General features: G+C 35.4%; 1 protein-coding gene across 1 annotated transcript in view; it reads left to right on the top strand.

The window, feature by feature from the left end:
* The window catches only part of LOC117171995, a 176394-nt gene that overhangs the window by 103554 nt on the left and 58042 nt on the right, over positions 1-14798 (top strand). Inside the window, exon 3 of the mRNA XM_033359711.1 lies at positions 14127-14641. Coding sequence (XP_033215602.1) covers positions 14127-14641 — 515 coding nt within the window. The remainder of the gene's footprint in view (positions 1-14126; positions 14642-14798) is intronic.

Raw genomic sequence — 14798 nt, 5'->3', positions numbered from 1 at the left:
TACGCCAATTAGCACAAATGGTAAGTTCCGACAGTGCCTACAAGTGTGCCTACTGGCCGCTAAATGGCAATACCGGTTTCATATGTATACACCTGGTACACAAAAAAAAACAAGTAAAAACAACCTACAAAAGCGGGAGAGAAAAACGACTACAAAAACGAAACCGGGAGAGCGGTGAGCCAACGTATAAAGAAACATGAGTAAAGTCAGGCTAAAACATTTCATATAATCAGCACTAGCTAAGCATTATATCGAAACAGGACATAACATGGGGGGGGGGGCACTTGTTAATCACAGGCATCGTAGAGAGTATACATAAAATCAACATAACCTGATACCTCAGTTTCAGATCAGCTCTCAAGAAGTGAAATGAAATGTTCACGAAACGTCATCAAAATTCTATGTTTTTTACACGATTGTAACCCAAAATATCTCTTTTTATCAAAATCAATCATCGCGAAAGCATTAAGCCTATTGTTTCTGAATCCATAATGAGAAGGTTTTAGTTTTATATGAAAACTGAGTTTCGCGTCTTTTATTAAATGTTGACAGTTTGAGGCCCCATGAACCATAAATAAAAGTGTATCGGTCAGTGTCCGTCTGTCTGTCGTCGTTGTCCTCTGTGAACCGGATAACTTTCGAAAGATTAATAGGATTGGATTTTGCTTTGGCACACAGTTTGATGAATCAAATATGATATATAATATAATTTATAGTGCACACAAATGTTATATACCTTCCCTTTTTTTGAGAAAATGGAAAACGATTAAAGAGAAAATATTATAATTTTCAAGTACTGAAAATAAACAATTGAGTGAACAGCTACTTAAATTGTACCAAAGTGAATTTAACTCGATTTCGTACGAAGTCCTCGAGTCAGCACTAATCACGTTTAGACTCTGAGAATGAGAAACACATAAACGTAGAAAAAAAAATGAAAGATGGACATAAAACCTTTAATTCTTAAAAACAACAAAATTGTCAACCCTTAGTAAACTTGTGTTAAGAATAGTTTATTATTTCTTTTATGTAATACGGTTTAAGTTTCTATCAACTGATTTTAGCGCGACTTAGAGTGATATGGAACTGCTCATTAAAGTACTACATTTTTGACTACAGAAAGATGTTTTATTTTTCAAGTCGAAAACGACCAGTTCACTCATAAATTGGTATAAGTATATTTAATACTTTTTACTCAGTCATCCACCTTGAAATTCGTTTCCTTTTCTCTCTTTAAAACTAGGTAATAAAAATAATTACAATCCGCAAGTACATGCAGAAGCGACCATTAATTCTATATAATATAAATGTCATATAAGGCTAGAAAGAAAGAAATGTAAAATAGAAACATGAAAAATCATGCTAATTACTATACATATATATATAAATATAAGAAGCGCAAAAAAATGTCACTGCTCATAATTGTAAGTTGGTGTGACTGCCACAAGGTTAGGCGCTTTTGATTCATTTCTACATAAGGGGAACTCACACGCCTTAAATTGGTTCAAAATGAAAGCTGATGAAATAACTACGTGGGAGAGGTTCGAACAAGCTTTCAGCAATACGTTCATCGTGTCGAGAATTTAACCAAGAAGTGGCGAAGGATGGCCGAACATGTGCAGTCTAAATCAAAGTTAATTATCGCCTACTGTATGGACAAGGCCAGTCTCACGAATTGAATTTAAGTTTTGAGCAAACCAAGGAACAATTGCTGATATAACTCTGAACTAAGGACTTATGGGTGACGATAGATGCAAAAAAGCATGAAAACCTTGACGACCTACTGCATGACAGGCGTAAACATAAACGTATATATGATCAACGAACGGACGAAGCTAAGAAGAATTCTAACGTGGGATCAACACCTCAAAAATCTCATCGAGAGACTGTCCTGAAACGCGAAGGGAACTGTGTTGTAAAAAGTGTGATGGTAAGAATCATACTCAAGGCAACTGCACGGTATCGAAAAGTAATGAGAAATCGGAAGTGAGTCAAGAGCTTAGTGGCGAAAATGATAATGATTTGAGAAGATACCTGAAGAAAATGATCGTGAAAGATCGAAAATTCGGTGCACAAATTGATCAAGGTGCATCTGATGGTTTAATAAAAATATCGGCCGAAGTGTCTTACAGTTTTGAAATTGTGCCGAACGAAGCTTAATTAAAATCATTCGGTTTAAATCATTTTCGTGTAACGTCTCTGGAAATCGCGAAAGCTGATGTAACGGTAGCTGGTGTGACAGTACCCGGTATCAACATTCGCGTTGTCTTTGATGACACTCTGAACACCGACGTGCTAATAGCAAGATCAGATACGGACAGTATTTATGTGGATTGTTATAAAATCGGTAATCCATTATTTTTGAAAAACAGTGCCGGTTTGTATTTAAAAGATGTTTCGTGTAAGAACTATCCGAATATTTTAACTGACTTGAACGCTACTATGATCCCTCCGCACGCAATCAATTTAATCAACACCCGGTGTGGCAGCAACGAGTTCTAGCTTCCGATTATGAACCTGACGGACAGTGACCTGATAGTGAATTGCTCTAAAACTATTGATCAAGCAGAAATTCGAATTTTACCAGCAATAAAGGATACCGAAGATCTTCAACCTATTTTTCTAGAGAAAATCAACGTAGACGAAGACCGACCGAAAGAGAGAGTACAGGACTCATTAAAGGTAATAAACGAATTTAGAGATGTGTTTTTTGAAAATCTCAAGTAATTGGAATGTACTAGCGAGATAGCGATGGACATAATAATAAAATCAGGTATTAAACCATTTTCGTATAATCCTTATCGCGCGAGTAATGCAGCACGTGGGAAAATAAAACGAATTGTTCGCGAATGGAAAGAAACATATATAGCAACTGAAACTGATCCTCCGCATGGAAGCCCTGTACTGCTGTTTGAAAAAAACAGGCGAATCACGACTAGTTACAGATTTCCGTAATTAAAATAGTCAGACAGAAAGAAGAAGTTTTCCACTACAAGTGGTACCTATGACGAAAGAAGCGTGCGCGAAGACATATTGCGGAAACTGTTCAGGACGAAGAATATTATCAGCCCAAAACACTACAAGAGGAAGCGAGGCAGATAATTTTGACAGAGCAACAACGATATAAGAAGCATTACGTTGAAAATCGTTTAACGAATGTGGAATATCAAATCGCAGATCGTCTTTATGCATGTAGCTATCAGTCGCCTGGATGTTCAAGAAAATCACAGTATAGATGATGATCCCGGTAGACGTTACGCAACAACCCTGGCGTACCGAAGCAACCGAATGGAGCCTCTAAAAAGTACCCGTGAAGACCCCATTGGGTCCCCATTCGGTTCCTTTTTAAAAAACTAAAAAAAAACAGCAAAATAATGTTTTAAATTGTAGAAATTCGGATTCAACGTTAAAATTCCCTATAGAATGTCACGGAATAATTACAATAGTTTTTTTGCAACGGTAAAAAGTTTAAAAAATATAAGACGTATAACGACTTTTGACTGCTACTTACAGGCGATGCGTTTGAAATGTAGCACTCAATAGGCGTTATACGTCTTATATTTTTTAAAAGTTTTTACCGTTGCAAATGAAACTATTGCGATTATTCCGTGATCTTCTATAGGGAATTTTAACGTAGAATCCGAATTTCAATAATTTAAAGGTTAATTTTGCTGTTTTTCGAGTTTTTAAAAAAGAAACTGAATGGGGACCCAATAGGGTCTTGACGGGCACTTTTTAGAGGCTCCATTCGGTTTCTTCAGTTCGCCAGGCAACAGGTCACGCGAGCCAACTGAAAATATGGCGTCCTCTCCACGAGCAAGATAATTTCAGCTTCAACAGTGAAGAAGATGAACTTGAACCAAAGAACGTGGACAAACCCGTTAAAAATACCGTTAGGAAAATAAACGACGTTATCCTTAAAGAGAAATCACTGACAGAAAAAGAATCTCCAAGAATCCCAGAATCAGCGAAGCCGATGAGACGAAATTCCAGAGAGGTGAGGCTACCAAGCAAGGTCAAAGATTTTGTACTCGAGTAAACCGTTCGAGGACGAACTGAATTACAGGATGGCCGAATGTTAAGAGTAGCTTTTTTTTGTAATACAGTTTAAGTTTCTGTCAACTGAATTTGGCGCAATTTAGAGCGATATGGAAGTGCGACTATCGAACGATATCGATTACGAATAATTGTGCGATATTAAAAGAGATATAGAACGGATCGTTAGTGTGTAGTTCGAGCGAGCATGGTCGAAGTGATCGGGCAAACGGTTTCCAAGCGAACGAACTCCCTTTTGTAATTTCACTGACGTTTATTACCCATTAAAGAACTACATTTCTAACTACAGAAAGATATTTTATTTTTTAGTTCGAAAACGACCGGTCCACTCATAAATTGCTATAAGAATCTTTAACACTTGTTACAAAGGCATTCATCCTATAAATTCGTTTCCTTTTCTCTCTTTAAAACTAGGTAATAGAAATAATTACAATCCGCAAGGACGTGCAGAAGCGACCATTAATTCTATATAATATAAATGTTATATAAGGCTAGAAAGTAAGAATTGTAAAATAGAAATATGAAAAATTATGTTAATTACTATACATATTCATATAAATATAAGAAGCGCAAAAGAATGTAACTACTGATAATTGTAAGTGAGTGTGACTGTCACAAGGTTAAGCACTTTTGATTCATTTCTATATAAGGGAATCTCACGCGGCGTAAGCTGCCGTACACATAGACACAATGAGCAATGTATGAACGATCATCGGCGAATGCATGCTGGCGCGCGGTGATACTAATCAACCGTAACCAGCATAATTAATATCTGCTTCTCTCAGCTTCCCATCCTACCCTACTACGCTACCGTTCAACCCCTATAGCAACTGAAAACAAAACAGTGAATATCTCCTGATCAAATGCACCGATTTATACGAAACGATTTATTTATATTATTATATAATATGGAACATTCTGAACAAAATAAAATGGGTTAAAAATTATAACTTCCTCATTTGGAAGGAAAAGTAAGACCTTGCAATTATAACCTAAAATAAGTAAGAATTTACAATAAAATTGTTTTGTCAGAATCAATTGTAGAATGAATGAAAAGAAAACCCAACGCAATTCCATATTACAATTTTAAGTAACACTTACAAGCTAAAACATAAAAATTCGAGGTGCAATACAATCATTTGATTGAGTCGCGAAAAATAATGCATCAATAACAGTTCAATAACATATTTCCACTCTTTCCCATCATTCTATTTTACCGCCAAGTGAGAAGAATGTTTTGCCTAGTAAAATTCCTCCTTCACAAAATGTTGGCAGCGTACCGACGAGGAGCATCAATCGAAATTGATCGAGTTAGTCTTGTGAGCATTATCAATCCGAGAAATTCGAAAAGGGTCACTTCTCGGAAACCTCTATTGCCCGTCCAAGTTGGATTCATCACGGTCACCTCGCGTTATGCCTTACGGTTATTTCCTCAATCGACAATTGTGAGTCCGCCCATGACAAATTATTATGAATGTAGAGCAGCGTGTGTGCGATAAATGCGTTATTTAGATACTTCCGCGTGAGTGTAAAAAAATTCCTAATATCTTTCCGGCAAATAGGGTGTGATCGAATCCTTAAAAATAATTCGCCACGGTCACCTCGCGTTATCTCTTACGGATACCTCCCCAATAAACAATTATGAGTCCACCCACGGTAAATTATAATGAATATGGAGACGTGCGGGTGATAAATACGCTGTTTAGACATTTCTGCATGAGTGTAAAAGATTCATAATATCATTTGGGCTAATAGGGTGTAAACGAAACCTTTAGTTCAAAAGGACGCTTACCAATCCTTGTAATTCTTGTTCAACAGGACACAGGAAAATTTTCAAAATTATTTTACCATAGAAGGCCAATAATGAAAGGGATACGTTATCGAAACTTAAAGCGATAAGGAATCACTTTCAAACGATTGCATTTTGAAATTACATTAAAAAAGGCAAATTAAATAAGGAAAAAGTTGCCTCAGGATTAGAGTTGACCTGTAAAAGGACAACGAAATCCAGAAGAAAAATGTATGTTTCGGCCCTCATGCAAGGAATGAACCGCGAAAATTGAAGTTTCAATAAGCATTTCTTCCAAACGGTAGATTTACTAATAAATGCTACAAAAATTTGGTAAGTACTGTATGATTACCAATTTGCTCACCTCACTCTCACTATAATTGTGATAGAAACACCATGTTAAATGTATGGAAGAGTAAGGTTTTGTTATTTTGTCTCTTTGTGTATCATGCAGAAAAACAAACACGTATATGATGTAAATGCTTGTACTGGGTGATTAATGACTTTTTTGATAAAATAAAAAAGACCAAAGTCATAGCATTTTCAAAATCCAAAAAACCAAACGGAAACAAAAATTTGAAGTCAAACAAGGCGCGTCAGAAAAAAAGTTTTTAATTTGGTGTCTGTCGTTGTTGTCGTCGTTTTCGTCGTCTGTTTAACCGATAACTTTTGAAAGACTCATCGGATTTGATTGTGCTTTGGCACACAGTTCGAGGGACTAGAAAGAAAGACCGAGTTCCTTAATCAGACATTTTTGATAATTTTCCAAGAAGTTAAGGGCATGTGACATAGCTAAATACCTATATTACCGACCACAGTTTTTTGTTCACTGAATGTTTTTTTGAACATGAGAACGTTTTTTGTAAATAAAATATCGAGCTGAAACTTTGGGAAATATATTAGAGTGCAATAAACTACGTTTAGGTACTGCATTTTGGTAGAAACTTCACTGAAAATTATTTCATCTTTTTTCTGAACCTCAACATTTTTTGAACGTTCGAACTTTTTTTATACATAAAATATCGGTCTCAAACTTTGAGAAATGCAAGAGCCGAAAGAAAACTACGTTTAAGTACAAAGCTTAATAATAAAAGATGTAAAAAAATATATTTTAACAATCAATTCCAACGGCATCAGCCGGTAACGTTGTACACGAAAATACGAAACCTGGCGGCCACTAGGCGAGGCTCTAGAGGTTTCGTATTTTCGTGTACAACGTTACCGGCTGATTCCGTTGGAATGCAGTACCTAAACGTACTTTATTGCACTCTAATACATTTCCCGAAGTTTCAGCTCGATATTTTACTTACAAAAAAAGTTCTGAGGTTCATTCAGTGAACTGAAAAACTGTGGTCGGTAATATAGGTGTCACATGCCCTTAAAAGCATTTTCAAAATTTCTGAGACCAATTTTTTTCAAGACTTGAAAATTCCATTTACGGCTATTTTTATTCAACAATGCTCATACAACAAAGTGGAAGTTCATTTAATAAAACTTTTCAACGATCTCGAAGTCGGCGAAGTATCATTTAATTTTCCACATTCGTTGGTTTCTGCCAGACGTTAAATAAAAGGAAACAACATTCCTTCTCTGATACTATTTTCGCATGAAAATACGAACAATATATTCCTTTGACATTCTCTTGAGAACAAGAAAATTACTATTGTTATTGCATTTTCCAAGTAAAAAGAACCGCACTAAAATGAACACTTGAAGCCAAAAAAATGGGAAAAAGTCACGAGAAAAAAAACATTACTTTTGGAAGGCCCTACAAGATTATCATACGAAAATTTTGAATTTTGGTTGAAAAAATCAAAAATTCAAAAATTAAGTGCATAAAAAAATAAAGAATGATTACATGCTCATACATAATTAGAAGGTATTAGTTTTATGTGAAAACTCATTAAGCGAATTTCTTTATATGTCGATGTTTTGAGGACCCCTGAGGAAAAAAAAAAATTATACGTCGGTGACTGTCTATCGTCATCGTTATTGTTGTCATTGTCTTTAGACCGTATAACTTTTGAAAGACTAATCGGATTTAATCAAAAAGAAATATCGAGTTTGCTAACCAGCCATTTTTTTTATTTAAAAAATTAGGAGTATTTGCAGTACTTTTAAGACCCCTTTCCTAAGATTTGAAAGTTTTAGGTACGGCTATTTTTAGTCAATGAAAACACGAGGAATATATCCTTATGACATTTCTTAAAATAAAGAATATTAACAGAGTTTTAACATTTTTTAAATCTAGGAAAACAAACGAAAATGACTTTTTTATGTTCGAACAGCGCACGATATGGAAGAAAGATAAGAGAATCAAAAATTCTCATTTTGATCGGACAAAGAATAACGAAAAATGATTAACTCCATCTGACGGTCAAATCAAGCATGATACAAAATAAGTTAAATCAAAGAAAATTGTGTCCCTAAAAAAGATATCCAAATTTATATTGAATCACTTTTAGGATAAGGAGTCTTTGTTTTATTTGTAAAAAACAAGATTAAAAATAAAGAAAATTGAATTTTTTTAATTGCGAAATAAGCTGCGAAAAAAAGAGGCAAAAAGAGTTAAAAAAAGATCTTCAAATTTGTATAAATGATTCTTTGATAGGAAAGGTAGTTTTTGTTTTAGTAGAAAAAGATAACATTTAAAATAAAAAAAAATACATTTTTTGGAAAACGGTACGAGGTATACAATAAAATTAATAGATAAAAGTTGTTTACCCAAAAAGTATGGACAAATGCGTTGTCAATAATTTTAAGACCGAACTAGTAAATTTTTTTGATGAAAAGAAAAATTGAAAATGAAAACATAAAAAAATTATAAAAACAAGGAAATAAAATAACTCATATTGTAATATCAACGCATATTATCAATTAAAATTATAATAATTTATTAAAATGATACATACTTTTACGTAGATAGGAATAAAATTGAATGCAAAATAAGAAACAAATAGTAAAGCAACCACGATGAGCACAATTTTTACCTTATTTCGCAATATCTAAACAAGAAATTCCAAGTCGAGGTACATAAGTGAATAGAATATACATTTAATATAAAATCATTGAACATTATTTAGAAGATTGAAATTTTCAGAGAAAATAAAGTGCAAAGCACAAGATGTGATGAGAATGTGCTAGCTGAAGCCAAAAGAGCTTTAACAAAAGAGAATTCACAATAACCAAAAAACAGTTTTCGATGGTTTGAATCTTTGTTTTAAAACATTTGCGGTAAAATGTGGGAGAAATAGACCGAGCGCGTAGCATAACGATTCCCAAACTGCTACCCTAAGTAGGGAAGCTGCCCGGGGGCAGGGTGACGCCACCCGCGCCGGGTAGCTCGGTAGGCTCCTAAGAAGGCTCCCCGCTGTGAGCATGCGACTACTTTTTTTGACCTAACATGAATGCCTTTCATTGTTCTGAGATTGAGACCTGTTACAATAACTGAAGTTATAAAGGTATGACACAATTACATTCAAATGAGCTGAATCAATTTCGTGATATAATTTTAGAAATGTGGAAAAAAAGCTCATAAAAATCGGTTAATCTTTTCACTAAATTTGTCCGAGAAAATACATTATCGTCTCTAATTTTCTTAGAATGGAAAGGTCGAGCGCGGCAAGCCAGCACATGCCCGCATCACAGGCAGTCAAGCGCCCCCTTCGGGTTTAAGTATTATGAAAAAAATTTGAGGGTGGCGGCCCTACCGCGCCTCAGAATGAGCAAAAAAAGCTTTGGAATCGCTGGGGTAGCACGAGGTAAACACATATTTGAGCTGGAGATTAATAAATAATCAAGCTTGAAGCGTGAGATTAAGATATCATCGAGCTTGAAACGCGAGAATCAGTATTGATTAAGACAAAAACTACGCCGCCTATCATAAAATGATCAATAACAAATTTCTCGTTCTTTTAAGGGTGAACAGTGGACATTCTCATCTACTTCGTCGAAAAAAATGATGAGGCCAAGGCGAGTTTAACTTTTTAAATTTAAAAGAAGTCATAGTCGTCGAAAATGTAACTGAAAGAAGAAACAAATTAATTTATAAATATTCTTAATTTTTAATTATTTATTATTATAATAAACAAAAACTTGCATTTGAAATGATAAACTTTTCTTTCATTTCCGTGAAAACTGATATAAATTTATTTTTATTTTTTAAAAAGAGAACAGGATGAATTCATTAAATTTTGTTGAGACGAAACAAATATTTCCAAAGACAAAGTAAGCCCCACGAGAATTCTGTACTTTTTGATAATGTAAACGAGTGAGATGATCGTCGGGACTTAAAAGCACTCGTATCTGCTAGTCACACGTGCTCATGGCACGATATAGGTCACGGGTTTTCAATTCGAATTGTGAATTTTCAAAGCGTCAATTTCAAATCATTCTTGAAATTCCCGCAAAACTTTGAAAAATCGTTGTCGGCTGGAATCAGACTTTTTAATTTAATTTTTTTACAATAACTTGAATATTAAAGCTAAAAAACTTTTTATATACTCTTAATATAGGGTATGTTTTAATACATAATCTTAGGAGGTAAAATTTCAATTTCACCATTTTCATTACTTCTTCTTTATTCATAATGTGTCCACTAAGGGTGTACATGACTTCCATTCCTTACAACCTTTCCACATATATCTGTATTTTTTTTCAATCTTATCTTTTCTATATATACAATTATTTACAACTATTTACATAAGTCTTATATCTAGTTCTTGAGAACGCAAACGCATCTCAGTCTACTTAACTTTTACCTTAACTTTCACCAATCTTTACGCTTCTAATCTAAGCTACTTCCGTTTCTTTTTGCTTTCCCCTTTTATACCTCCACTTGCCTTTTTTTCACATGTATTCTTTCATTCTCTCTCATTCGTTCCTCTATCACCCTCCAACTCCTTCATCCATTCTTCTCCTAATTCATCCTCCCCTAGAATCTTAAACACATTCTCTTGCCAGCTTCCTTTATCTTCCATTTCTCTCATACATCCTTACTATACATGCTCCCATGTTTCCTCCTCCCATTCACATAGCCTACACTTTCTGTTCTCTTCTTTTTCCCAGTACATCCGCTCCCTTACCTTGTTTCCCAATCTAAATCTTGCTATTCTGGTCCACCTTCTCTCTCCCCCTCCCTTTTCTAAATACTTTTCCACTCATTCCCTTTTTATAATCTTATTCCATTTATTGTATTTTGATTCCTCAATCAGCCCTCATCTTTCTATTAATAGTCTTTCCCCCTCCATTTTTTCCAATTCTTCATGGTTTACTCTATTCCCGTCTTCTATTTCTCTATCATTAAAGAACTCCCTTCTTTCTTCTTCCCATCTCGTTAATTCGGTCGCCTTCCCTCTCCTATCTTCTATCTCCATCAAGCACTCTCTTGCTAACCCCCCTCCCTTCCCCTTCCTTAGCTTAGTCTCAAATTTCCATGCCCTCTTTCCCGCTCTAATACTCCACTTATCCCTTTGCGCTTCTTCTTTCACCATATATCCCGGCATTCTCCAGTCTGCCCCTTGTGTCCACCTTATATACATTTCTTGTAAACTCTTAATATCTTTCCTTTCTTTCCGTCCCCATATCCCTGCTCCATGACCTAATACCGGCCACACCAGAGTATCAAATAACCACGTTCTCCTTCTCCAATTTTTTTAACCTTCTTTTTCCTATTCCCCATATCTGCTTCATTACCCCTGCTGCTTGTTTATCCTTTCTCTTATATGAGCTGTATGATCTCCGTTCGTTTGCAAGATATATCCCAAATATTTATACTCTTTTACTTCTTCTAATTTTATTCCCTTCCATCACCCTGTCCATTATTTCTCGCTCCCCTTTCTGAACCTCATTATCTTTGTCTTTTCTACATTTACATTCATCTTTTTCCCACTAAGTATTTCTCTAAACCAGAAATTATCTCCTACTTGCTCTCCTACCTTTACCCTGTTTTTTGTCTCTCTAAAAATTATACTCTCTTATTATTCTCTTTATCAATCCTTCTCTTATCCCCTTTTTACCATAACTTTTTCTATTTCGCCTTGACATAATGAGTCAAACGCCGCCTTTAAGTCCACGAACATTGCTATCATTGCCCCTTTTTCCCTTTTAATTCTCTTATTTACTAGATAGTTCAGACCATAGATGTTGTCCATTACCTCCATTCCTTTTCTAAACAACGTCTGATTCGGCGACTCGATCTATTTTTCGTCAACTTATATCTTCAATCTCTCCGACAAAACAGTTGCATATACTTTATACAGTGTTGGCATCAACGTCACCCCCCTATAATCTTTAACCTCCTCTCCTTTTCCATGCTATACTATTGGTATAACTACTCCTTCTTTCCATAACTCTGCCAAACCCTCTCCTCACCATACTCTGTTAAACATTATCCATCCCCATTCCTTCAGTTCCTCCCCTCAATATTTCCATACTTCATTTGGAATCTCATCTATACTAGGTCCCTTTTCATCTTTCATTATTCCTAAAACCTTAACTATTTCTTCGCTTGATACGTCCTCTGCCTCATCTCTTTCTCTACCATATTTGTAATCTCTTAACAACCTTCCCCTTACTCTTTCTTATCCCTTTTCATCTAGTCACGTCTCCATCATTATGACTACATCCCATTGTGTCAAATTTCTAATAAACTCCCCATCCTTTCTCTTCAATCCTGCTATACACTAGTAACAAATCTTCCGTTCTTCCCTACTTTCGTTTCTCATCTTTTTTCCTCCCTTCTATTTCTTATTTTCCTATCTCCTGCTCCTTTCTCTCCTAGTTTCCCTGATCTCATTTCTTACTATCTGTTCCCTTTTTTGTTCCCAATCCCACCACACTCCGTCTATCTGTATTCTCCCATATTTAACCCATGTTCTCTTTCCCTTTTTTCTTTCATTTTCCGCTATTTTCCTCAATTTATATTGCATCTTCCTTTCTACCCATGTCAAATCATCCTCTTTTTTCTGGACTTCCATATAATAACCTTTTCTTTGTCATCACCTCCCTCTTATATTCCCATTACTTTAATTTCACCAGTACCATTATCTTCCCACTTCGCTCTTCCCTTCCTACATTTCGCATTTCCTCTATCTCTACCTTAACACCAATCCTTTTTAGTACTTCGTCCACCCCTTCCTTCAGCTTGTTTCCCCTCTAATCTTATACCCTTGATCACCATGTTTAATTTTCTTTCTTTCCATTCTTTCCTTTCTGTTCTTTGTTCTATTTTTCTCAACCTTTCCATCTACTTATTCCCACTCTCGCCCTCCACCACAATCCCGGTTCGAGCTTTCAAGTTTCTTCATCCTACCTTGCATCTCCTCTACCTTTTTATTATTATCTTGTTCCTGCTTTTCTAGGTTTTGTTTTAATGACTTCATCCTCTTTTCTAACTTTTTCCTGATTTCTTCCCATTTTTTTATTTTTTTCTTAACTTCAGTCATTTCCCGCCTAATTTCCTTCTTTAATTTCTCTCCCATTTTCTTCTGCTTTTCTTCATAAATCCCCATTACCTCTATCATCACTTCGCGAATTTCCTTTAGTCTTTCCTCTTTCATCGTAACTTCACTTTCATCTCCGCTTCCGTCAGCCCTCTTACTATTATCACTCTTCCCTACCAAACTCTGCTTTTCCGGCGGCGATCTAAACATTTTTTTATAATTCACGCTCGCCGTGATATCTTCCTTCTCTTCATTGCTTTCCCTCTCCTGTCTCTTCCTTTTGATAAAAGCCTCAATTGAACCTACGCTTTTTGCTCCTAATCTTTCCTTTTCTACAGTATTCTTACACTTCCCCCTTGCCTTTCTTTCCTTGATCTCCTCTTTCAACGTACTGAACACTTTGTGCTCTAGATCTGTTTGTTCCGCGGAGATACTCGCTCTGCTACCCATGAATCAAATTCAAACTCTCCCGCCTTCTATGCTTCCCTGCCTCTATCTACCGTCGCAAAGTGGTACCTGTCTCGACTTTCTTTGTCGCTAACCAACCCTGCTACTAACAACCCGATCAACACAGTCCTCTCACCCTGCAAAAATCTCCAAACAAACTTCCACACAAATCTGTCTCAATCCACCAAAATATCTACCTCCCCTTTTCAATATCACAATCCCTCAATTAATCTCTCACATCCACACCCTTCTAGACACTTCCACAATCCACTCACCTCAAATTTCACCACAATATCAGAAAAACTCAGTATCAACAATTCCCACTACTTTACACTTTCATGCCGGAAACGCAAGTCCCATTTTCATTCATTATTTCTTAATTATTTCCACAGGTAATATTTTACGCCGTTGAGCAGTTGAGGCATCTGCAACTGGAAGAAAACGAATATAATTCAAATATTTTAATTTCTTCGAGTGCCAGTCCTCCTGGGTTAACAACATGGCAAACTATTAGCAAAGCTCTTGAAGATATTGAATTTACGACATTTGCGCCAGAAATATCTACTAAATATCAGTCAACAATTACTACAAAGATGCTTGAAGTTAAAAATAAAAATCTTAGATTCAATTCTGAAACATCTAAAGCCACTCAAGTCATGTTAAACACACATTCCGGTAAATCCGACGTAGTTCGTCAAAATCACTTTAAGGTTGAGAATATCATGGAAACACTCAGTGATTCTTCTGATGTTCAAGTTAGGAGTGAAACTTTCAAGCTATCGGATTTATTTTCGAGCTATAAAAACACGTCACCTTTAAATAAAGTAATATTCAAGAAAAGAAATAGCGATGGAAATAAAATATTTCTCATGCAGGACAATCTAGGAGGCGAAGAAAAAGAAACGAGGTAACATATTTATCTATATATAATAATTCCGGAAATTTTATACGAATTTTGGATAATGAATTATGCAAAAACTCACATATATTATTTCCCCTGCGTATACTGGCTTGAATTCTATTGTCCTCCTTTATTTTCTAAGTTATGATTTCTTTTTCTAAAA

This window comes from Belonocnema kinseyi, chromosome 4, assembly GCF_010883055.1.
Source record: "Belonocnema kinseyi isolate 2016_QV_RU_SX_M_011 chromosome 4, B_treatae_v1, whole genome shotgun sequence".
In the NCBI taxonomy this organism is placed as follows: Eukaryota; Metazoa; Arthropoda; class Insecta; order Hymenoptera; family Cynipidae; genus Belonocnema; species Belonocnema kinseyi.
Note: the sequence above shows the minus strand (reverse complement) of the source record. Positions and strands in the feature narration are given on the sequence as shown.